At 39.9% G+C, this 26060-nt stretch overlaps 1 protein-coding gene across 2 annotated transcripts in view; it reads right to left on the bottom strand.

Moving 5' to 3' along the window:
- The window catches only part of PTPN11 (protein tyrosine phosphatase non-receptor type 11), a 31446-nt gene continuing 5386 nt past the window's right edge, over positions 1–26060 (bottom strand). Inside the window, exons 3-16 of one of the 2 annotated variants that reach the window (XM_068911439.1) lie at positions 25020–25214; positions 23507–23699; positions 21966–22082; positions 21333–21446; positions 15736–15832; positions 15029–15108; positions 14741–14899; positions 11739–11870; positions 10421–10575; positions 9686–9753; positions 8890–9041; positions 5127–5239; positions 4787–4888; positions 1–3587 (exon numbers count right to left, since the gene is read on the bottom strand). In XM_068911439.1, the coding sequence (XP_068767540.1) occupies positions 4819–4888; positions 5127–5239; positions 8890–9041; positions 9686–9753; positions 10421–10575; positions 11739–11870; positions 14741–14899; positions 15029–15108; positions 15736–15832; positions 21333–21446; positions 21966–22082; positions 23507–23699; positions 25020–25214 (1645 nt within the window). In that variant the 3' untranslated portion in view covers positions 1–3587; positions 4787–4818. The remainder of the gene's footprint in view (positions 3588–4786; positions 4889–5126; positions 5240–8889; positions 9042–9685; positions 9754–10420; positions 10576–11738; positions 11871–14740; positions 14900–15028; positions 15109–15735; positions 15833–21332; positions 21447–21965; positions 22083–23506; positions 23700–25019; positions 25215–26060) is intronic. The other variant, XM_068911440.1, reaches the window with a different exon arrangement.

The raw sequence follows: 26060 nt of genomic DNA, 5'->3' as shown, positions 1-26060 counted from the left end.
TTAAGAAAATGATTTTTATTTCTTAAGTTTTGATGTTTACAGTTATGCTTTTATTTCTGATAGTATAGCTTTGCAGCAATAAAAATCACAATGCAGCAGAGCAGCTGAACTAAGACCCATAAATACCAGCACAGAAAACAATGGAAAACCACCAATATTTCTATACATGAACTATTATTTTAATGTCACATTTTGACGACTGTAAATGGTCTACAGAATGTATGTGGGCAAAAGGCAATAAGTGAGTCTTTTGAAACACTAGATGTATAATAAACAGCACATTATCAACATTTACAAGATTCACATCAAATTGATGGCATCCTAGAAGTATTCCTTTTAAAGGATAGAGATTTTTCAATAAAATATTACATTTCATTTAATACTCTGGTACAATACTTCATACATTGCAGAAAAAAATAAATGCAAGGTCTACTCCACCTAATAAGAGGATCCTTTTTCATTAGTCTTTAGTACTGTAATAAAATCACAATAATGTCATAAATAAACAGGCTTGAAATAATTAATTACATGTTTCATTATTTAAAAGGGAAAAATTAAAAATTAATTTGAAATAATGAAGTTATGGGTGGAAAAAAACTGACAACACATCCTAGTACCAGCTGATTTTCCCCATTCCCACAATGGGAAAGGAAACAGGTTTCATAACTAGGATACAGCTAATGAAGTTAATCATGTTTCCAACACATACCATAAGAGGAAAAAGTAAAGTTTGGTCAGGATTAATAGGAGAACCAAATCAGTCCTAACAACAGTTAGCTGAAATTAAAGTGTATACTATAAAAACATTCAGTAAATGAAGTCTGCAGCAAATTCATGCTGGCATGAATTATTGTGCCTTAGGAGCTGTGTTAAAATTTCCCTTGTGGTATAAAGTCTTCTACAACAGAATACTTCAAAACTGCATCCCTTTTCCGTTCCATTGCTACAGCGATGGCTTGTAGATCAACACTTAAATTTATTCTCTAAAAACTCACTGGAAATACTTGAAACCCACGTGTTCACTTCTCTCCCCCGAACCAAAGGGCATTTCTCTCTTTTCACCTGTCATAAAATCCAACCACTGTTTAAAATAAAAAGTTCTAAAAGTTACCCCTCTTGCCTATTCATGAAAGGCAGACAAACTCTACCTTGCAAAATCTCCCCTTTGGTTTTCAGCAGGGCCTAACACTCCAGTTAAAGAGAAATGGAGTATTTATTCACAACCTTTCAGATTGTTTCCCCCCTTGTCATTGACGTTCTTCCACCATATACTCCAAGATTAATGCACATTCTAGAGTAAGATTTCCCTAGTTCCAAGAACAAATTCCTACACTGGCAAGTTTAAACAGCTCAAATGAGATTATGAGAGGCAACTTCGTTGGCTATGTAACCGATTGCTACTCGTACAGGTCAATCTGAAGACGCATCACATTAGCAGAGTTCATAAGAGTTCAGATTCTTTCAGGACCCTTCTCTCGTTTTTCTTGACTTTCCATTTTGGCGCAGAATGGTTTCAAATTGAACATGTACTCCACCTTGCTATAACGTATGAAGTGTAGAATTTGTGCAACTCTACAACGTTTTAAGCAAATACTTAGATTGCTGTCAGATGGCTCTGTACAAATACCAACACTTAACTGATCCCTGTTGAGCAGGATAAAGCTGTAAATAGGGACAGGAGGGGAGGCAGGCAGTGTAGAATAGGTATCTCACTACTGAATGACCAGATTTCTCTCTCATCCTGACAAAAATTTTAGATCTAGAAAGGGCACAAAAATATGACTAGAGGCTATGACATTAAAACACATTATGTTATGCTGGTGACAGGAGTTAAAAAAAATCCAAGAAAAAACCCAAAACCTCAAAAGACAAAAAGGACAAGCAGCAAAATAACAAAATCCCGCTTAAGATTAAAGAAGCACCTTCATTCAGTTCAAACAAAGTGTTCCAATATTTGATTTTGCAAAGCACTCTCAGGAAAAGGTAATGTAATCTCCTAATTAACCTTTCACAAAGCTGCATTAATTACATTCCAGCCTTTAGCATAATTTCAATATTTAGGCCAATAACGCAATTTCATCGGCCCTGCACCCTCGCATACAGCAATTTAATGCAGTGTTCACCATCTGCACATGCTGCATGAAAACAGCAATAGCTCCTTAACACCACCCAAGTCACAGAACTTCCCCAAAAACACGGGGAAAGATGTTGGTAAGACACCATTGATACCTACTCCTCGGGAACAATTCTGCCATTAATCCACACATACAGTTGCTAATGGCTTCAAGGGGAAGCTTCTGGTCCAGATAATAGGACAAAGCAAACAAAGTGAAGAAACCCAGCTAACTGGCTACCTAACAGCAACTCTTACTTCTAGAATCTCTGGAAGAGGAATCTGTTTCACTGATAATCAGAAGTGGTTTCAGATGTACATGATTTTTAATCTAACAGGGACAGCAAATTCAATGTGGCCCTGAAAGGCACTTCAGGTAGAACGGTAGTAAACTCCTGCCTGACAAAACAGACCAGAACAAGCCTGCTAGCTTTGCTGCCCATGCTGTCCTTTTCAACTAAGGCAATTTTAGTGGATAGCTAGCTTCCATGCAGCGCTTTCCCCACACAACTCCAATTTAGCCACTTACACTAGCGTAAAGGCCTTACTAAAAAACCGAAGGCCCAATAGCTTCCACCTCCCCTGCGGAAGAGGGGAGAGGGTTATCTTATGCTAAGGAAACAGCCTGTAGGTTATTTGTTTCACTGTTTTTACTATGCTGGCAAGGTGCCGTCATGCAGCTTTCTAGAATACTTTAACTCTACTAGCCCAATCTCTTGCTAAATAGATGAACACAGACAAATTAACACAGACAGTGCCCTTACAAAGGGTTAGGCCACTGTGTCTTTTGAGAGATACAGTACATTCCTATTTTGGGTAGAGGTCACAGGAAAAGATTCATTTGACGTAAAGGCTACCTTACACAGTTACTCAAAAATAGCCCATCCAGCCACTCAGCTAAGCCGTGATCAAAGCCATCAGTTATCACAAAAAGCACCTTCATATCTGTAACTGCTCACCCCTATGAAACTCGGTTTGAAATGTATTAGGACTAATTTTACCACATAGCTGATTCTATTCACACAGGTGATCCACTGTTTTCAAACAATCAAGTATTGTTCCCATCAGTATTTTACATGAATGTAACGGATTTATCCATTTCATTGCTCTCCCACCCCCACCCCCCAAAATCCCACAACTGCTCAAAATAAGAAATTACTAATAGCCATATCACAAAACAAAAATACTATTAAAAACAGATGGATGACAGTCCAACAGCTTGCTGGATTCAAAACTGATTCTACAAAGTAGCTGTCTACACTGTAGAACGGATTTCCTTTTATTTGGAAGATGAGCAATTGTAAATCAGATACTGGAGAGAAAGAATATAAACAATCTTTAGATGGTCTTAAGTTTTGCCTACTGTTGAGGGATTAAAACCATAAATAAAAAGGTACCAAGCCTTCAAAGTTCACCACTCATGTGAAGCTTCTTCCATCTCTTCCTTGACCTTTTTAAAAAGCCATATTCATTTCTGGGAAAGGAGGGAAAGAAAATAAAAGTTTAGAAAAAAATAGCATCCATTTATCTTTCCTACGTTATATGAAAATGGTTTCGACTCAGAAAAGCTATAAACTCAAACCAAAAGTCCCAGATCTGCGCTTATAAACTGCGTGGTATTTTGGCAGTAGAAGATGAGACTTTGGGTATAAACTTGGGTGAAGACTGCTGTACCAAATGGATGAAGCATGCTTACCGTTACCAAAGTCAAAAGGAAAAATAGGATGTCTAAATTATTTAAAAATATAGAGGGAAAAGATGAAAGGCTTTAGATGAGAATACAAAAGAAATTAATGACTAAAGACACCTTAAATTCAAAAGTGTTCCTTTGCTGCATTCACAGTCCATTAACCGATGTATTAGATGTACTTATCAGCCAATGACCAATATCAATTCAGTTGTCTGATAGCTATTATAAGTTGGTTCTTGCAATTTTAAAACACAGTAAATAGACTCTGCAACCTTCTCTTTCAGGAAGAGCAAAGATTGAATTTTTAGTAATATGCCAACAACAGTGCAAGAACTTTGATTCTGAAGGTTTCACTTTTGGCTGATGGTAGTTGAAAGGTTTTGGTAACAGGCTATGACGTTAGATCACTTAGTGGTTTCACTCTGTTTCCTTATGGATACCTGCTCACACCGCATAGGCACAGCGGTAACCTTGCTCACAGCATCTTCCATGAGACCAAGCACAAGATTAAACGTTACTTCAGTCTCTTTAAGATGCACCACTAATCCTTATCACGGACTGGGATCATAGACCAGTTGTAAAGAGACATGGAGAGTTCAGACTGTAGCCGCTACTCATCTTCTGCTGGCACACAGTATTCCACTCTCCTGAATTATTCACTTAAATTACTCAAAGTGATAATAAAGAACTCCAGTGTATGCCACTGGTGAGTAAGGACATGAGAACAAAAGCCAAACTATCAAGCTGATATTCAAGCAAAGCAAGGTGGATCATAGATGTAACTTAATTAAAATTAGCTTTTGGAATTTAATTTCCCTAATGGAAAGGGGGGGGGGGGGGAGGAAGGGAGGTGTCAATGTGAATCTGCTTGGCAGCTACAGTTACAAAGTTACAGTTGTGCTAATTTTTTGCACACTCTGCACCTTCCCTGCCCCACCCCAACTCTAGGCTGGACACACACAGTCACTCCTGAACATACATACCTGCCTTTTCATGGAAGTGCCTGTATGTCTTCTCATCTGAAACTTTTCTGCTGTTGCATCAGCCCCACATTTTCATATACTCTAGCACTATCTTCTCTCATTCTGAAATGAAATAATTATTTACATAGGGAATTATTTACATAGGGAAGAGTCCAGTTTGAGAAAGACAGGCACATGCACACAAAATAATTCAGTGGCAATTTATTTTGCTCAATTTAGTTTAAGCGCAAAGTACAGGGCAACAGTCTGGGGCAGATTCTGTGATAACTCTCTCTCACTCGAGGTCACTAAAGATTAATTAGTACAGTTCAAAACTTACTAACAACAAAAACTAACTTACTCTGGACACGTTGGGGTTGGGGTACAGGGTGGAAGAGGGCTCTGATCCCCACTTGTCTGGTCCGATAAAGAATATTTAATGTTTGTGTATTCGTGACCTTTTCTCTTACTCTTCTGTGAAGCAAAACACAATTAAAAGCCAGGTTTTGAACTGCTAATAAAAAACAATCATTGAAGGAACGCAAAAGTTACATGTATAACTAGCCACATTTACTTGTCCTTAGAAATAGGAGAGTTTGTCTATGAACACGAGATCTCAGTTCTGTAGATATAATACAGCACGGGTAGAACCTGAAGGTTGGCTTTAGCTATTTGTGGCGAGACCTGAAAAGCCTAGTTTTTCAATATTCCCCTTTCCACCACATCTCCAGCAGGATGTATCAGTATTGTGAACCTGCACTCATATGCAGGCTTCATCTCACTTGGCAGAAGAATCCACACTTTCTTCTTTAGTAGACAGTATCAGCCTGTGGGCCTCCCACTGACCTTATTTCCAGCTTGGAGATGCAGCCAAATGAGTAACAACATTGTTTGCAAGATTCCTAATAAAATACCATCTTAGCCCATTAGGTTTGATATAAAAAGAACCCAAGCTGTTATTTGCATTCCATAACATATGTCACAAGCTGCAGCCAATTGTGTTGGCATTCATCTAAAGATACCGAAGGCTCCAGCAAGCAAAGCTACACTGGGACAGAAAGGGGGATACAGCTTTCTTCGACAAACATTCGCAACACGTAACATACACCGAAACCTACATATAAATCAAAGCCTTGCTTTAAAATTTTACAGGGTGTATTTTTTCAAATGTTCAAACAAGTACTAAATCAACTGACCTGAGTCAATCTCACAACAGAGGTTGTCAGAGCCTCCTAGGAGATCTGGCTGCTGAGTTCCCATTAAGAAAGCTTTGTATAGCAATGTAGGCTGAAGTTTTTCAAGATGGTCTTCTGAGACTTGTTCAAAACTTGTTCAACTTGTTCTATTATTTAAAGAACTTCTCCCCCTCTCAGCCTCCCACTTACTCCTGACAAATCACTTTCAAACAGACCACCAGTCCAGATCAATAACCTGGAAGGTTAAGGCTAAAAAACAAGATTTAAACAAAATACAAAGGTTCAAACTCTGCTGCATTCCACAGTGTTATGGGTACAAGCCTCTCACCTGGCAACAGCTGCCAATAATATTTTGAAGCCCAAAACCAGAGCTTGAATTTTTTAAACTGCATGATGAATGGCAATTCCTGCTACAATTATACAGTAAAAAAATAAAATAAAAAAACCCAATCAATTCTATTACTTAAAAGATGACTGAAGTAGATGAAACAAGCTAAGAAAAAGTAGATTTCTGGCTTCTCTTCCTCTGACTCAGTTCACAGTTATTATGCTTTCTAACTTAGAGTAATAGAAGGGTGGTAAGAATTACTGGTTACCTAAAGGTAAAAGAACATACACATTTCCAAGGGAAAAATAACTAAGTCCTGGTCACTTTGTTTTCTCCTACATCCCTAAGACGACAGGCAATACTTAACAATACTTAAGCCTGGGAAAACTCGAGGCTCTTAGCACTGCCGTGCAAAAGGGAATACTGGCAGAGTAGGGAAAGTTGTTCTGAATATAAGCAAAATACAGGCATGCCTCTGAATGGATGCAGCTATTCACGTAGCCACTCCTTCAGGCCAGCTGGTCACAAGTGCTGCCTGACAACAGGCCTTATTAGCTTAGGCTAGCTAACACGACTGTCGTTTCTTCATCAGAGCTGGGTTGCGTTCAGCCAAACTGAAAAGCAGGAAGGGCAACAAAACAAAAACAACAACAAAAATCAACCTCCACATTCTTTCCTGTAGGTGTGCCCTAATTCACCTCAGCTTTGTTCAACTTTCAGGTTTTACCATTTGAGACCTTATTATGGTATAAAGACGACTGTTTCGGTAGTCAAGAGTTTTGAGAAACAGTGAGTTTCATCCCCAAGCAAATTATCTTTTGTGGACCAGGTGAAATTCAAGCTCTTTAAGCAGAGTTAAGTAGAATAGGAGAGCGCTGTAATTTTTTTTTTTCCTGCTCTCTAAAAGCATGCTTTGGAGCATTCCCAACTCACTTTTTTCCCCCCCAGAACATTAGTTCCCAAAGCCACTGCAAAGTGTTGCTTTTGCCTGAAGAGTACTACTTTTTTTATTCCCATGGCTGCCACTAGCCCAAGTTACAGGTCAAGACCTCCTAAGGTAAAGCAATGGTCTGTTTCCAGCTTAAGGAAATTTTACATTTGTGCCTTCTGAGCTAGTAATATAATAGAGGATGAAATGCAATTAAACTGAACCTGATCACTGTCTGCTTCACTCAGTATCAAAACACTATTCAAAACATTACAGCAATCTACAGACAGCGACAAAGCTATTTGTAGATGATGGCAGCCGAAAGAGACCATGTTCAAAGGCAGAGGATACAAAGCTTGCATTGCATAGTTACACACACAGAGGTATGAGGGAACTCTAAGGCAAAAAGAGACAAAGCAGCCAGAAAAAAGGTACACCTAAGGGATTCCTTGTTCTTCACTGTGTCTAATCACCAGAGCACACAACAGCTGTCCTAGGGAGAGGAAGAAAGTCCACCTTCTCTACTGAATGACGTGTCTACATCAAGGAGGCAAATATAAAACAAGCTCTGCCACACTCCAAAGAAGCCAGAAGCCACACAACAGTGCCAAGCCTGAGCTGACACTCAGTTTAAGCAGGGGTTACATCTCAGCCTGGCGCTACGTTAACCCCAGACACGCAGCTCCCCACATCTGCCTGACCAGTCTCACAGGTTTTTCCCCTTCTGAGCAGCAAGTCAGCCACAGAAGGGAAGACACTGAAACTTTAAAACAAAGATAATCCCAGAAGACCAGAGTTTGGGGCAGAGAATGAAAGCAAACAGCAAGCAGAAATTCAGTTCTTTATCACAATAGTAGGTAGCTTTTGCAGAAGGTTACAGAATTTGAGTGCAACAGGGTACTTCCACAGACCCACTTCACTGTTCCTGTCATCGTCATCCATTCCAAAACCTTCCCTCAGTTTACCACACCAAGTCTCTCCTCTGACTGCTCTCTTCCTTTGAGACCGCACTGCAGGATCACCACGTTCTTTATGATTTTTCAGCCCAATATACTTACCTTTCACTAATTAACACTTAAATTTTAGACTCCCAAAATAGGTAGTGACTAGCTTAGACTGCTAAACTAATCTTGCGTAGCTTAAATTGAATTTGATTATTGTACATTAGAAATATATTTGACAGATTTGAATTCTCTTTAAAACTCAAGAGCACAAGGTTCTGCATCAATCCACAGAGCCTTATCGTTTACTCTCCTTGCCCAGGAAGCCAGACAACGTTAAAGGAGTTTGAGATCTGGGGCACAGGGGTTCAGGGACTGGAAGGACAGAGTCCCACACATCAAAGCATATTCGTGGAAGGTAGAGCAGTACTAGAGCAGTCATGGGAAAGCCTCTCAGACTAATGATTTTCTTCCTCTGCCAGTGGCCAAACGCATTGTTCAGAGTTTTCCAATTCCATCTAAAAGTTTCAGTATTTCTTTAGTGAACTGAAACACAGGCTAACTTCTCTGAACACAGTTTACAAACCAGATGCAGAACCAGCCTTTTCACGATGCTTTGGTTCTCCAGTCAGCAGTCATGCCTCCAAAAGTCACAGGCAGCAAAAGAACAATTCTACTCCCTGCTCCAATGATATGTTCCTAGGAACATTTCATACTTAGGACAAATATACCTGCTCCTCTTCAATTCTGCGTTGTAGCGTTTCAATGTAGTGCTGTACTGCCATGTAAATAAATCTGTACTGTGCTTCTGTCTGAACCATTCCTGATCGCTGCGATCTCACCATCTGAATGGTCTTTGGAACATCAATATCACAGTCCACACCTAGAAAGAATCACCACAGTGTTAAGAACAGTAAAATAAATTTTCCCCTTGGGGAAGATTAGTTTCATATTCTAGCACAGCTGGATGCTCTTGCAATAAGTGAGGTTGGTAGGATCAAACACGCAAGACTCATTTTTGATCACCAATACACAGGCTTTTAGAACTGTAGCATAACATGTAAAGCTGTTCAGGGGAGAAAAATGCATCACCTTACGCTGTTCCAGAAGACTGAATACAACCCAATTGAACACACATGTTCAGCTACTGTGCACGGCAGCTGATAGTTAAATATAATACTCCTCCCTGAAAACAAGTTAAAAATAAGTTACTTGCATTTAACTTACAGGAGTACACCGACAGCCACACACCTATGTGTGACTGACTTTGTTTGAAGAGTCAGATTCCTGGCTAATCCTCACCTGGAAGCCTTCATTATCCTGAAGAACCGGAGCAGGGTTTCAGCAACTTGATTCCAACTAAGTCAAGAGGAGTGAGTCACCAAGAACCCCTTTTACACCAGACAAGCACTCACTTTGTAGTGTCACTGAAGTCCTCTGTTCTATCAGCACTCCTATTCTTTTATTGACAAAGGTCAGATACCGTCACAATGCCCCAGAAGAAAGTGAAAGTGGGGGGAACCCTACCTTTTTCTCTGATTATGTCAATAAGAATATCAATCACAATGAAAGTTCCGGTTCGCCCAATCCCAGCGCTGTATAAAGAGAAGAAAACACAACCGTTGCTCTTTCTGAATAGTCACTGAAACCCTAGTCCAAGCAAGCATCCAGTATCAAGACACGTTAGACTTCCAAATTATAGCCAAACAGTGTCAAATCAGGTGAAGTCACACAGACCAAAGTAACTAGAGACCTAAGCATGTTACATGGAAGAGAAGTCATAACAGCATTTTCTGTGCATTAGGGTTTATTAACATCCTCGAATTAGAAAGAGAAAGAACTACTAAGTCAGGTCTAATACTTCCTTGCCTTATGAAAAGTATCTCATTTATATGCTGAGACTGAGTGATGCCTCGCTTGCAGGAGGTGGGGTGGGAGACTAGAATTCCCATGATCCTGTACCTGGAATATATTTAGACAAGACTAACACCACCCTCTCACACAGCCTCAGAATTTTTTATTCATACCAACATGAATGCTCTGAAAGACAGCCTGCTTAAAAGGTGACCGTTTGACACTTATCTAAAATGTAACATTTCCCAAAGTGTAAAGAGCAAAAAGAGCTTGTCAGATAAAAACCCAAGTAGCCCAAGGGGAAAGTTGCTTTCTCTTAAAGTTTTCAGCTTTTTTCCTCCCCTTCTCCCAGAAAAGAGGGCCTAAGAGAACCTCACAGAAGGGAGACTGCCTAGTGCAGCACTGTACCTGCAGTGGACCACAACCGGCCCTGCATCAGAAATGCTTTCCTGCTTGTGGTGCACCTCCTCTAGAAAGTCTAGTACACCACCAGGGTCACTTGGGACTCCATGATCAGGCCAAGTTCTGAAGTGATACTGCCAGACCGTTCTCTCTGTGTTCCCCTAGAAGGAAGATGCCAACATGTGAAAGAAAGCAATCCTTCAGATCAAAATCCAGCTAAAAGCATTTGGCAAAGGTGACTCAGAGCAGAACATGCATATCCAATCTTCTCCTCCATATCTATAGTACCACATCTCCCTTTAAAAGGGGGAATAAGTCAAAGTTCTTCCTGGCCTGACAAGCTGGTCACATCACCTGCTTCCTTAGCTCCCCTTTCTTCTAGGGCAGTGGTTTCCAACAGCATCTCCATCCTCACTTTTAAAAGCCATGGCAGAGTTCTGTCTGAGGTTAACTAACAGTGACCTTCACCTAACAACTGACGTACTGTCATACTTAGCGTCACTTATCTTGCACACTTCTCCTCATTTGGTTTCATCCCACGGAGATATCACCTCATACACCCTGCTTGTTTGTTTCTTCCACACTATTTTTGCACCTTCATCCAAAGCGCTCCTTACCAAGCAAGTGCTATTTCTACATTAGTTTGCAGATTCCTTCCTCTTTCAAATCCTCACTTAAAGTTTTTCTTGGCACTGCACCCTTATACAACCAGTTTATTTTTCACTTAACACGTTCAGTAAGTCAGAATTCAGCTTCATACACTTTACTACTGGTTTTTCTTACCGTCATGCCACACTTTAAGCCCAGTTTTATGGGCTTAACATCGGCTGCTACAGACTTTTGGCAAGAAGTGGTATACTTTCAGGGGAAGCAGAGCAAAAAAAAAAAAAAAAAAAAGATCTACAGAACCTGGAAACAACAGCAAACAGGACTGAACAAGAAGGCCCCTAGATCAGAGGCAGACCAAAGGTGCCTTGATTAATAATAATACAAGACATTCAAATACCTCTATGAAAGAGCACCAGGGAAGGCCCAGCTAGACTGAGTGTGATCTATACTTAAGAGCAGTATCTCATCCCTCTTTCCAGATTTCCTCAAAGCTCTGCAGGCATGCATCATCTTCTACCAAAAAGTGCTTAAAAATATGAATTTTCAATTATTCCAAAGACAAAACGTATGGAACTAAATCTGAAACTTCAAAGAAAGGGACAGAGCTCAATTTATCATGCTCTTAGTGCTTTCATCGACTCCAAAGAGACTGTCAGTTTCTGCCTTTTATTCTTGATTTGCAACCTAAAAAGGACAAAGTTACTAACATACTTACTTGCCCAACTTTAGAAAGCTTGAGTTCTCTTAGCGTGTAATCATGTGCTGCACTCTCCTTAACATTCCTAACGCGCATAACACCGTACTCCTTTAGGGAATATTCATCAGGCCAGTACTTGACACACTTACTCTGCAAGATTCAAAACAAAAAAGCAATCAGCAAGAGGTAAGGCTGGTTCATGAACTGCTTAACATACAAATTTGAGTAGAGGACAATTACTAGCACCAACTGGCCAGCTAACTGACAAAGTAAAGTACCCTTAAGGGGAAGTTTCTTTTCCCCATAACAAATAAACCCACCCACACTGGATGATTTGAGACAAAAAGATTCAGGCCATCAGGACCTCCTAGCAGCCTTCCTGACAGTCTTAATACCTGGCTTATCCTCAATAGTTTCAAATATAGAGGACTAGGATACAGTTACTTATATCTCTACCAAATACTAGTTTCAAAATACTGAGAAATTCCAGTGGATTGCAGCAGCCTTGCAGACTGTTCTATAATCATAATCTAAGAGACTGCAAAATACATAAACCTATGAATACAATGCTAGTCCACACAGTATCTGCATGAGAAATTAGTGGGTATATAGACGCTGCTTCTAGCATTCACAAATGCAGACCAAACGGAGTATTGTGGAGAAACATTTCTCATAAATATGCACTAGTAACTGTAAATATAGAAATACAGCAACAAGGAAGTTTCTTCTGCCAATAGAAGACAATTAAAAAAACTTGAACACACGCTTTCCAGTCTACATAGGCAACAAGATGCTTTTTGGTTACTTTTGCCCTCTTCCCCCACTTCTCTAAAAGAGTACAAGCTAAACACAAAATGTTGATCTTAGTGTATGTCAATATAACTTGCCAGTTTCAATACAGAACTCTGAACACAGGAACAAGTGCTGCTATAAACAAGTCTCAATAGCAACACGCAATGTTAAAACAAGCATTAGTCTGATACAGGGGATGCATATATGATCAGCTCAATGGATTGCCTCCAAAACACCACTATTTTAATTTGTGAGTATTTGTTTGCTTCTTCTACAGTACATTCTAAAGCATGTTCAGAGTTCTATGCAGATCTGAGATGTTTCATAGCTCCTCACTTCCTTAGGCAATGTGTTCATGAAGTCATCTCTGATCCAGAGGTCTCTCTCCTTCCTGCAGATCTGAAAGCACCTTGGCCTGAGATAAAAAAGCTTTTATTTTATACCAGGACGGGGATTGTTATTTGCAACTCTTGAAGAATTGAAATAGGCACCAAGAAAAAAATTATATCTACACACACACACCCCCCACCCCAATGCATGCAGCACTACTTAAGTAATCAAACATTAAAGCATTCTATATACAGCCACAGCACAGAAAGCAGGCTTAGCACAATTTGGAAAGAATCACAGAGAAACTGCAAAGGAGCAGCACAGCCATTCGGTAGGTTAGCTGAAAAAAGTATAGTCAAGTCCACCCTTCCAAAGCAATCCCAAAATGTCTCTTCTTCCAACAAAAAGACCTTAGAGGAAGGCCACTGAAAAGGGGTAGCTTCTCCTTTCTTCAGTGTATTCTCAGGAAGCAAACAGAATCAAGTATTTTAAAGGTCCCTTCATAAAAAAGGATGAATGGGCAGAAGTCTATTACATCTAGAAAACCCACGAAACAGAGTCTATGGCTTTTATAAACGTCAGCAATAGCAGTTTTGATAACCAGGTCAGGAATAGAAGCCCATAAAATCTACTAATATTCATCATCTACACAAAGACTCTTGTCTTCCACAGCAGAAAGAAGGAGCCTCCACAATTATCAGTCATCCACAGTAAAACATTAGCTATATTTTCACCTCCAATTACTTCAAAAGCAGCGCTCATCTAAGAGGATAACAGCTTTCCACTCAGAAACAGATCTATCATATTAATGAAAAAGGTAGACAACAGTATGTGGAAAAAAGCAGAGAAACTTCAAATAAGAACAGAAACTATTTACGAAAAAGAAAGAAGAAAAAAATCAGAAACAATACATTCCAAAGTAAGATAAAACTATACTACACACAGGAAATGGAATGTCACCACTGCCACAATACCAGTACTCAACTATGTTCTGTCATTCTATTTTCTTTTGCCATGTGCCATTAGAAACCAGAAATAAAACAGTCTTGCATTTGCCAGAGGACAGTGAATAGACAAGATCTTGATGTTTAAAAGGTAAAAGGGAGGTTCTTGGAAGACATCAGTGTAGGAAAATTTCCTCCTTCAAAGCAGCGAATATTGCCAGAGCAGTTCACAAGGGCCTCACACGTTACCAAGGCTGAACAAACAGCTGCGATCATGCAGAACAGAGCAGATAGAGGCAAAGGACCTGACTTTAAGAATAAAAGGGCTAAATCATGCCTGCTTCAGGGATTCTTAACCAGATGCAGTTACAACCTGAATCACTAGCTCAACACATAAGTAAAAGCTATCAAAATCAAGCATGGAAAGTAAAGTCAGAGGGGAAAATTACATTACAGCAGTGTCCAGTAAACGTCACTTGAATGAGGTGAATCTGAGGCAATAAATTTCATATCATTTTGTAGTTTTTAGGAATACTCTCTAAATTCATTCCTACATTAATAACAAACTCACAACTCTACTTTTCCTAATAAAGTCTATTTTAAACAGCAATATTTTGTCACAGGAACAAACTCAAGGAATTAACTCCTTAGAGCATGCAGAATATCTTGTCTGGCTACGCTTATCTTTCCACAGGCCCACTCCCTGAATAACTTTGCAGTTATTCAGAAATCAAAATTCAGCAAGTAAACCCGATGACACGGTAGGAGTACATCCTCAGTTCCCTCCAATAGAAGGCGACACTCAGCACCTTTGTACCAGGTCTCCAGAGAAAGCAGTGGTGCATCAGATTTTCAGCTTTCAGCTCGTAAGTCAATGCAACAAAGTCAGTTTAGTCCTTACTTGCATTCAAATGTATGACTTTTCCCAAGGTCAATTTAAGGTTCTGTTTTTACCTTTCCTCTTTCAACTTCTTTTGTTGTCATAACAATAACTCGAGAATTCTCCTGGAACACCATTCTCCAAAAATCATTCACTGTATTCTGTAGGCAGCCTTGAGTAGCAATGTAGCTTTTTTTTGGCTTTGAGTTGTTGCACTTCGTTTCAAATTCAGGCTGGAGACAAAGCATAATTTAACAAAGGATGACAAATGAGATTAAGAGACTAACTTGGAATTAGGTGAGCAAGTTGAATAGATATAGGTTATGCCAATAAGAGACTCCTATAGGTAGTAGCACACTTACCATAATAATATTAGCATTGATATAGTCTGAAACAGGTTCATTTGGATCACCATCATGTAGAACAACTCTGGTATGATCAACTAGAAGAACATAGACAAATATGTTAAGCAGTTGCATCCTACAATTGTGAATACACGACTATTCTGAAATATCCAGATAGGCACATTTCATACCATTACCAGAAACTAAGTTGTCAAACTCGAATAAGTGGTTAGAATACTCAACCTTTCCTCTCTTCAAGACAAGCACCCAGTTCCTAAGAAACTGGATCACAATATCTAATGTTTATTCACCTTAGTACTTCATAAAGGCACGGACAGTCAAGCACTAGGTCAATATAAACGGACTTACAAACACTGCTAGATTCATTCCATGCAGTTTTGTACCGTAACTTAATCCTCTTAAATTTAAGCATCCCAATTTGCTGAATAACAGTTTTGGAATGTGATGCCTTTATATGAAATCTAAGGATAAACACAGTATTAGGGAATCAAAGTATCTGTATCTACAAAGACCACATATTCATGCACGAGTTGGAAATGGTATGGACTAATTTGACAACAAAGAGGAAGTTATCACTAAAGAGACAAAATATAGCATATTGGTACTTAATTAACACTGTATTTACTAGCCAACAAAAAATAAAGCATAGAAAAACATAAAAAGCATAAAAGCTTTACCTTATAACGAAGCAAAGTAATACTTACAGGGTAAAATGTTTTTGTATCTATTTTTGTTTTTGTTCTCTTGCCTCTGACCTTCTTTACGACTATATAGAAGTTTACATTCTTGCTGCTGTAAAGTCTAGATGAAAACAGCACAAATAACCGATTTCATTAAAAGCAGCAATATATCAGGAAAGAAGAAAGGTACAGACTGTTTCACCATCACTTCTGTGATCCTTGCTCACAGAAAAGTTGATACTTGATTGTAACGCCCAGTGATCTGGGAGATAAAACTTGGGTTTCTCCATTCAAATTCAATACAGCATTGCTTCCAAGGCATCAAAAGGCATGACTTAAACGCAACAGTATGAGTGACAAGATAAGCTATTTTCCCCTCTATAATCGCATACCCATGAATTCAAAGCCTTTTCAAAGCCATATAACTATAACCAGCAAGTTCTCACGCTACTGCTCTGACCTAGCGGACAAGTTGATCCCATAAAGCTTTTAGCTGTAGAACAACGCACAAGGAAGATAGAACTGGCTACCACAAATTGAAACATAATTTTTGTCTTCAGAAAGCTAGCTGTCTGGAAGAGATCCTCCAATAACAAACCAAAAAACACAAGCAGCTTTCTACAGAACAGGCCCAAATACACACATTTATCACTAAATCTTTCCTATCAAGCTTAAAAATTAGGAGTAATTGCATATTTCTCCTGCTTGCTGAATTAGGCAGGTAAGGGGTTAAAAATTCCCCACTGAATTGTCCTTAGCTTCAGTACAAATGGTGATTAATACCTAACACATTCAAATCATTGCCAGTCTGCAAAGGAGTAAGGCCCTTTATAAGCTAAGCTTCTCTACCTGAGCTGTTCTAGATCCCTCTAGGCCTTACTCACCAGCCTCCTTCCTCTGCTTCAGATGAGGCAAGCGTGTAGCAACACTGCTGTAAAGTCCCAAAGCCAAGTCCCCTGAGGTTATAAAGGCTGTGTTATAGCAATGCCGCAACAACTTGCAAGCCTCAGCCAGACCAACTCTAGGCAGCTAAAGAGGAGGAAGGAGATAGAGGAAACCCAATAAAGCACATCACCATAAGCAACTGTATCAAGCAACCTGAAAAGTCCTCAAGCAGTTAGAAGCAGAATATTAAGAAAATATTGTCTACGCCCTCAAAAAACCACACTAGGAAGAGAATAATCAAAGCGCACAGGTGGCACACAAAGCCACCTGCACTGAGGGTAGCAACAGTATTTTGAACTTGTAATTTATGCTATACCTCTCATACAAGAGGTAATTAACTCAGTAAATGAAGGAAGCCAAGTTTTCTCACTCCCTTATTACACACATAGATACTACAAAGCAGCTTACTAGGGAAGATCGGCCAATAGACTTGGGAGCAGAATTTGATCCTTTGTTCAACAATAAGCTTCCTACCTACCGCTAGTCAAATTAGCGAGGCCAAAGTCCACATGGCAGTGCTGTTGTATTTCCAAAGATATGGACAACACAAGTAAAATGCCCAAAACAACGCCAATGTAGAATACTTGAGCAAACAATAAGCAATACTTGAGCAAATAAGAAATCCCACACCACTTTCCTTCACCAAACCAGCACACCATTTTGCACAGATTTTCCTTGGACTAGCCTGAAAACATTGGGGGTGCTTAAGCTTGCTCAAGTATCTACAAACAGGGTTAACCAATATAAATCATCCTAATACAGAAACAAGAAAATCTGTATGAAGATTCTTTCTCTTGACGAGGCCGTAACTTCTCTATGCCCAATTCACAATTAATGTGACAGGGATAACAGTAATTCCACACTTTACAGCAGTGTTGCTTGGTAGCACATCTCCCTACTTGCAACATAGCTGGAGGGACCAGACCTAGATGTCTTTGCTTTCTAAAAGGAACACTTGAGACCCGGAGAGATGCTCCTTTTGCTATTACCACCTTTAATATTCTTTCAGGGGTTACTTTTGCTTTAAAGCTTGGGCATGTCAGGCACATTTGCTCACTTCTGTTGGTCTCCATTATTGTTACTGCCTCATGTAGTGACCTCGGACAATTAGGTTCCTTCTAAAGACAGGGAAAACCAAAGGCCCTGGAGAATAAAAGCAATACACAGGAGAGTTGAGAAGTTTCATGTCTGTGAAGCAAAGACAAAAAACATTCCATAAAGCACTGCTTGCTATTACTAGCCATGGGTGAAAGAGCATTTTGCAGTAAGTGCACCTCCTGCCATTCTGCAAGTTTTTTTTAGATGCCTGGCTAAGCTATTATTACTGAGCATCTTTTGTATAAATTATCAAAACTTGACACTTTGAGGTCTTGGCCAAATGAAACACAAAGCAAAAGAACCAAAAGCTAAGCTTTGTTTGCAGGTTATAAAATGGAAACAAGTGTGTGGAAACAGTAGCTTCAGACACATCTTCACTTCATCCAGTTTATTATTGCTTTGAGCATCCCTGAGGAGATATCTATGAGCAGCAGCAACTTGTAACAAGCCCATTAAGAATATACATAATGCAATAATAAATCTGAAATGCAGTTCTGTATTTCACACCACCATCGAAGCATTAAACTCACCAGTCGTTTTTCAGAAGCAAAAAACATTACAGAAGACTGCCAACATTTCTGCCCAGTGGCTCACAGGACAAGAGGTACATCCTTAAATATGCCTAAAGACAATTTATAACTACCGCCTGGACAGCCAAAACACAAACGGCACATGCAGAGTTTCATGAACAACCCAGAATTTGCTTCCATGCTTCCTCCCAAGACTGACAGCCATTGCTTAAGTTGAGGTGAAGGAAAAAGATGACATTAAAATTGCTACAAGGCTGGTTCATTCCCAAAAAACACATCACAAGTTAAGGATTAGTGCTGTCCTCAGTGACAGCAGTGAAAGGAAGAGCGCAATATCTTGCGATAAGAATCTCATCTCTTACAATTACTTTATCTGCAAGACTTTCGGCTTGCTAGCAAATACTTGTCCTCGGGAAAGTTATAGGAAAGGAAAACACCTTGCTTCTAAGGGCCAACTGACAAACCCATTACAAGACAACTTTATTCCACAAAGAGCACAGGCCAGAAAAGAAACCATAAATGCCAAGCAGCAGTCCAATCACTTCTGAAGAATCAACAATCCATTCCTAAACATAAACAGGATTGCTTCCCTCAAGAAAAATCATTCATTCACAGGGCTTCTAGTGAGCTGGCACCAATTACTACGGCAAGCCACTAGGTATATACTTTCCTCTTTCCTTTTTAAAGCTCTCTGAATAAGAGTAAGGTATGCATGGAGTCTCCAGGGAAGATTGCTAACAAACACTTTTTCTTGGCTAACTTGCAAAATCACGTTCATTGCATGTTCAGGCTAAACTATTCAGGGATCACAGGAACGGTCTAGATTAAACATCACGATACGATAAAGTACACCGCTGATCACGATCTCTGGAAAAAGCAGTTCATTCCCAATGCAAGTTCTGGCCATTAGAGCAGGTGCGGCTAATCTTCCTGACCCTTCAGGCCACATATCAAAGCTTACATGTTGCAAGAGAGGCAATTCAAGGGCTGAGGCTACTTTACCTCCAGGAGGGGTTCACAAGCAATAGAAGAGAACTGCTCCACACAGGATCCACCACTCTACTACTGAGTGAGTAGTTTAACAGAGCTCTAAGTCCTTAGTAATGACCACAGTAGCCTCTGCTGGCTTGCTTCCACCTCCACTTGGCATTCTGACTGTTTAGCAGACCTGGGCCAATCCTCATCTGCCTACAACCCACACGTGACTCAAGCACCCCAGGTTAGTTACCTGGTACCATTCATATCCTGCCAGCTCTGAGGGAGCCAACTGCTACTAATTTAAACCAGTCTGCTTAAGGTGCTTTGATTTACCAGCTGTGTTTATCTTGGGCTTCCTGCTCCTTCCTCACTGAGGAGGGCTACCCTAGCTACTTCAGACTTTGAAGGCAGTAGATTATGAGAACAAACTATTTCAAAGAATACGAAGCAGAATTCTCATTTTATGTCTTTTCACCTCTCCATCATCTCACCTTCTTGTGCCGCATGCACATTTGTGGAGAAATTTGCTACCTCTTTGGCAAAAATCCCTTGCTTCTCACGGTTTTATTTCCTCCCACGCATCCTTGCTAAAACAGTCACAGAGCAGACTGGAGAGCACATTGAGCTAGTGAATATGTTTGACCAGAAGAGAGTTTCTTTGGACTGGCACTTTGCAAATCCATCACTATTCAAGTAATTTCTAAAAACTGCATTACACAGCCAAACCAGCCTCTTTGTGACGGAGCTTACATCACAGGGCTTTCCAGTTTCCTGTTGCCATCTACTGGTGGAGTTCCACACTCGACTATGGATTTTTTCGTGTGTCTTAAATATAATGGGCCAGTTTATATCACTTCTAAAGCTTCTCGCTATGAATCATCATTCACATACAGCTGCTAAGTCGCTCCAGTTGTCAGAGAAGGGTTAGGCCCCAGGGTAGACTCAAGTAGTTTGGAATCTGTTATATAGTAGAGAAAATTAAGTGCGACTACTTGAGAAACTACCAGTTTCAGCTGTATTTTCCTTTGAATGTAAGTGCTCCCTGAAATCATTAGGGCTTCAAAGGACTGGAGAGCTGCACTAACACAGCTACATTCAACACGTAAGAGGAATGCAGAACAGAAAAGGCAACGCTATCGGGGCAGGAAATGGAATTTTGGCTACAGACAAATGAAGCTTCCAAATAAAAATAAATCCCCAGGAGCCCAAGGAATACATACAAACAATGTTTTTTCGTCTCAGGGGTCACTTGTGAGGCTACCCTCTTCACAATAGTTTCAAGAGCAACAAAAATGGCTATCAAAGAAGCCACAAACTCAAGGGCAAGAGCATATATTGACTGAGAAATCTCACTGAAGTTTTCTTAAAGCAATGGTATCCACCCTCCCAATCACAGCCGGCCACATACCAAACCATCCCTCTGCACCAAGACATGCAACAGAAGGCACAATGTAATTCATCTTTGTATGTGCAATAACTCTGACACGGTACAGCTGCATCAGGTACAGCTGCATCAGGTACTGCTACTGAACTGCTACCCAGGTCTGAGTGACGGAGGCTAGAAATAGGCTGTTGCCTCCAGAAATGTTAACCCTGCCTACAGAACTTCTTCCTGTCCACGTGGAGAAAAGGCAGCCAGGAACGTGCCCGATTAGTTATCCTAGTGGGCCAGATATGGCAGCTGTACTTCAGGTTCCTTCAGGATGGGGAAAAAACAAAAACAAAAAAAGCCACACACATGCAGGAGGGATCATGTTTATGTTTGAGATGAACAGCACTGAAGAACTTGGATAGCTCTCAGTTTGGAGAAGAAAGATAAACATTGCAGCCATTCAACTAGCAGGCACAAGTGTAGAACTGCTACACTTGTAGCACTTCTACACTTGTAGAACTGCTACAGAACTGTTTAACATGAGCTGTACCTGACACATTAGAAGGGGACAAGGACAGGGATTTGAAGCAACTGGGTGGGGAGGTGAGATACTATCGGGAAGGCAGTAACAAAACTAACTTTTTAGAAGCACAGAGATTCACCAACATTAATATAACATTTGAAATGTAATCAAGTACCTCAAATTCTTCCCAGAAGCCCTGCTTGACTTTATCTGTAGTCTCTGCTAACTTGCTTAGCTCTCGCACTCTGCTTTCAATCTCCGCAGCGTTAATACGGGTGGTGTTCAGAGGCTAAGATACAAAGTATTAAACAATGGTATAACAATGACAACTGCAAAAAGAGTTAAAACGCACACATTGTACCTCCCTACATTAGGTAATATTTTATACAGGTAACATGTAGAATTCGAGCATCCAGATATCTATTTGGCCTTCAAAATTTTACAGGTCACACAAAGAGGGGGGAAGAGAAGGGAACACATTGCTTTTAATCTAAAGGCTCGCAGTTGTTCTTCAATGCATTAAGTTGACTCTTCTCTGGACTACTCTTGCAATCCTTATGGGCCACGATGAAGCCAAGAGAAGTTCTACATGCATCAGAAACACAAGACTATCCTTTACAAGCAGCTAAAAGAATTGTACCAGTTTAATTGACTGACTTTGTCATCCAGTTTCACAAAGTTTATTTATTCGTTTTTGCATTAGGAAAGAGAAAAATGATGTCTCATAGAACGCATGGAAAAAACTGCGCTCCCCCAACAGCACGTGCTGAAGGTAACAATTTAGTGGCATTTTCCTCCGTTCACTCACCTGTTTGAGTTGCAATACTGTGCCCAAAGTTTCTACCATGGGATTCTTCTTATAATGCTCCACTAGATCTGTCAGAGAGTCAAATTTCTCCCCTCCACCAACATCGTATTTTAGATCCTTGAAAGACAAATGCTCAATCATCAAAATAAATGCACTACTTATGAAGTCTACACTAATATCTCCAGGCTATGCAACATACAAGAAAATCTCTTTAAAAACACATGGAGAGAAATCTAGTAAGGCTCTTTCACTAAGGGATGGTAGAATTTGAATAAAAAAGACAACAGGAAACACATGCACGCACACACACACTATAGAGGGCAATCCTTTTTGTCACCTAAATGAAAGTTACTTTATCTGCCTTCTTGAGAGCTGTTTCCTTCTGAAACAAGGTTTAGTCAGCTCAAGCAGACTACCTGAGCTACACAATTAGAATCCAGAAACTAACTTTGGAAATTAATTCAAATTCCTAAAAGAGTCTATTACTAGCTCCTGAAAGGCTGGTATTGGCTAGTACCATCCCAACTTTAAGGACGCAATGGAAAGTAATTTTCTTCAGTCTCATAAAGGTTAATGGTAGTTACCTGCAAGTCAAGGAAAGGTTTTCTTGAAAGGTTACCATACATACAAAACACACTGAAAAGTGAAGTTATTTCTCCGAGGAATAATTTTACCTTGATGCAGAATTAGACAGACTTGGTAAGCCAGACTACATGACATCCTAAGGTCCCTTCTACACTCACATTCTACAAAACAGTTTCTATCCTACTGCCCCCACCTTTCCAGAAAAATAAAAATTCTAGCAATGATGGCTCTTGGAACCTTAGCTAGCCAGTTCTATCTCTAAATTATTTCTGTTATTGTATTTGAGCTGTCTTTAAATAATGAAGTTGTTGCAATATCTTTTTATCCTAGAAGGAGGAAAAGTAAACAGATTTTATTATTTAATAGCAAACCCTGGGCATGTATGAAAATCAGAATACTGTAATTTAATAGTACTTTATAATAGAGATTAGTTCTCCATTTATTCCAAGCTTTTGATTTAAAATATTCCTTGGATTAAATACTCAAAGTATGTACTGAATGTTGCTCTTCTATCAAGAGAGACTTTGTAAAAATGACAGGAGAAACAGATACTCAGATGGATCTCTATTTGTCCAATTACTACTATTTTTATATGATTTATCCAGGAGACTGCAACCTGCTTAAGAAGATTCATGAACATGAAGGGCTCCATCAGCAGAGGATTTGAGACAGACTTCTGATGCAATCAAAGTTAAATCTATTAGAAGGTACTTGACAGCATGGTGTAGCATGACATGATTCAGTCAGGCAAGCAGTGAAAAATAAAACACTAATTGAATTTTGAAACTATCCAACTAGTCAATTTGATCCAACAGATGATATATAGCACATACAGTACCATGGGGAAAGGGGAAACTTATTCAATTCATTGAATACATGAGAATGGCCCTCCTGTTACAATAAAAAACACTGCCCATAGAAGTAATACTATTAAAGAAGCTCCTGCTTCATCATACCTGGCAGTGAATCATGACATGTGTCACTTTAGATTTCCCATCATTACTCTCTCCTTTATCATCTCCTGTCCGGACAGAAAGAACAAAGTCCCCAGGGTGGCTTTGACTCTCACGCACAAGAAAGCTTCCATGTTTTCCTTTTTCTGTTAATAGTTTTTCAGCTTCTCTTCCAGAGAGATGTCCGTGAAACCACCTTCAAATAGAATAAGCAGCAGACAGGTACCCTACTTGTCATTCTGGCTGTGGCTGGATCTACTTGGTCTAAACAGCTACTACAAACTAAAATACTTGTACTAGGTTGTAGACTGAAGAAGTGTCCAGGTCTACAGAAAACTCCCCAGTATGTATGCGGGTATATATGTGTAAATATATAGAAAAGACAAGAGGAGTCTAGGAAGCATGCAGGCATAAACGCATGTGATTACAGAAACCGTTCACAACAAGCACTTCTACAAGCACCAAAATTCACGTTTCATGCAAGCTTCAAATGAAGTTTTGGTTTGGGTCCTCTACAACAATACACATGGATTCTCTGGTATCTAGTAAGCGTGAGCTTACACTGCAGCCTTTTCCTCAGTCAAGGCATTTACTGTTGTTCCACTTCCTTCACTGGGATGTCCTTTCCCAAGAAACCTGCGGAAACTTAGTATCTTTGAGACCTCACTCTTCCATTACATTCAGAACTGGAAAAGATAATCTTAAGTCTCAATTCTTCTACAAACATGGCTAGAAAGGCAATAATCCCAGAAGGCCTCAGGGAAGACTCAAATAATACTGAAGAAGGGTCAAAACAGTTTCATTTACTGGAGAAAAAAACTTGTCATTGCTTCTGCCATTTCTTGCTGCACGCACTTACACCGAGTTCAACGCTGTATTTTGTTAGTGGAGAGCCTTCACTGCTAGTGTTAAATAAAAGCTATTCTGAGGAGTGAAGGAACTTACTTTAATGTTTTTCCTTGCTTTTTCATTTCTGGGAATAAACTGACATCTACTGGCCATAAAAGTGTATTTCTGACGTGCACTCTCTCAATATACGCCAGAAGTCTCAGATCCCCCTTATCACCCTTGCTCCTAAGAACATGAGTTTGAGCAATCAAACATTTGCATTTGTCATTTATTCTTACACAGGCCTACTGCTGGGAAAAGTGTATAAACTTATGCCTAGAACTATACCTGGGAGTTCCCTGCAGTAATGTAAGGGCCTCAGGAAGCATTGGGAGAAGTATAAAACATTCTCACAATGAAAATCAAGGGAGCTATGTCCCCTTTTTTTAGCATTATATCATGCCAGGAGGAAGGCTTCAAGACCTATTTTCTCCAGGATAATGCTTTCACCTTTAATCATATTTATTAGTCTACTTTGCAAGTAATTTCACTGAAATCACAGGACTAGTTGTATAGGATAGGGCTACCTTTTCATCAAATGGAAGTAGACCTTTGTATTAACAGGGATAACACGTGCATTTGGTAAGAAATGCATGGACATTGGGGTTTTCACCACTATTCCTCTGACCTTTCGGATGTAGGATCAGCACAGTTCAGCGGATATTTCAACTCTATAACATCTCCATTCTTTTCTTTGAGCTGCCCATGATGTTCCATATAATACTGGACTAACTCAGCCAATGTAGCAAACTTCTCTCCTCCATAGAGATCATAGTAGTCCCCTGTGTTCTGGATCTTGATGTGTGTGACAGCTCCAGTTCGTCTAATATTTGAAACAAAGACAGGGAGGGAGGAAAAAAAAACAATACATAGGTCAGCTGATTTCCAGTCAACTACTTCTATCTTTAGTGTTCTCTTGTCCGAGTTGAAGAAATCCATACTTACGCTTATATCACTTTCCAACTGAAATACTGCAGCGTAGCTAAGCAAGCGAACATCTGAAGCGTGCTTCAGCCACGTTTTAGTGGCTCGCAAGAAGGGGAAGTGGCTGTCCAACAGTTCGGAAAAAGTGAATGAAAACTGAATTCCCATAACGAAGGGATGCTCTAAGCCGGTGAAAGCTCTGTGGCTCCACAGTCTCCAGCAGAAATCCCCCAGGCCTCCCAAGAATTGCATACACGAGCACAAGGGTAGGGGAGGACGTCAGCATTCTCAAGGCAGCCTGTTAGAGCTTGTTCGCTACCTTCCCTTTTACAGGGTTGATTTCAAGTCGCTACTAATGCCTTTTCAGCAGCCCAAGTATTACACAGGCCCCAGAAGCCAAATCCAAGGAATCTGACATCTCACCAGTTTTCCTTGCATAGATACCTAGAAACTCACTCTAACATCTCTCCTTTAATAAACAGTCATCATTGGCTTATATAAGCCATTTGTCCTCCTAGATTCTCTAGTACTAATGAAGAATAACTCTCTAAAAGAGCCTCTTTCTGTTCAACAAGGTCAATTATCTCAAAGGTATCCAAGTAACATCATTCCGATCACCAATCCTACTTTTCCCTTTTCTTTTATCCACTTCCTCTTATCCTCCTTTCCCCATCTCTACCACTATACACACAGTATCAGGGGCAATTGTTACAAAAGGCCTATTTGGGAAGCTGAAGTAGCACTA

This window comes from Struthio camelus, chromosome 17 (genome assembly GCF_040807025.1).
Source record: "Struthio camelus isolate bStrCam1 chromosome 17, bStrCam1.hap1, whole genome shotgun sequence".
Classification (NCBI taxonomy): Eukaryota; Metazoa; Chordata; class Aves; order Struthioniformes; family Struthionidae; genus Struthio; species Struthio camelus.
The sequence above is the reverse complement of the archived record's forward strand: the minus strand, read 5'-3'. Positions and strand labels throughout refer to the sequence as shown.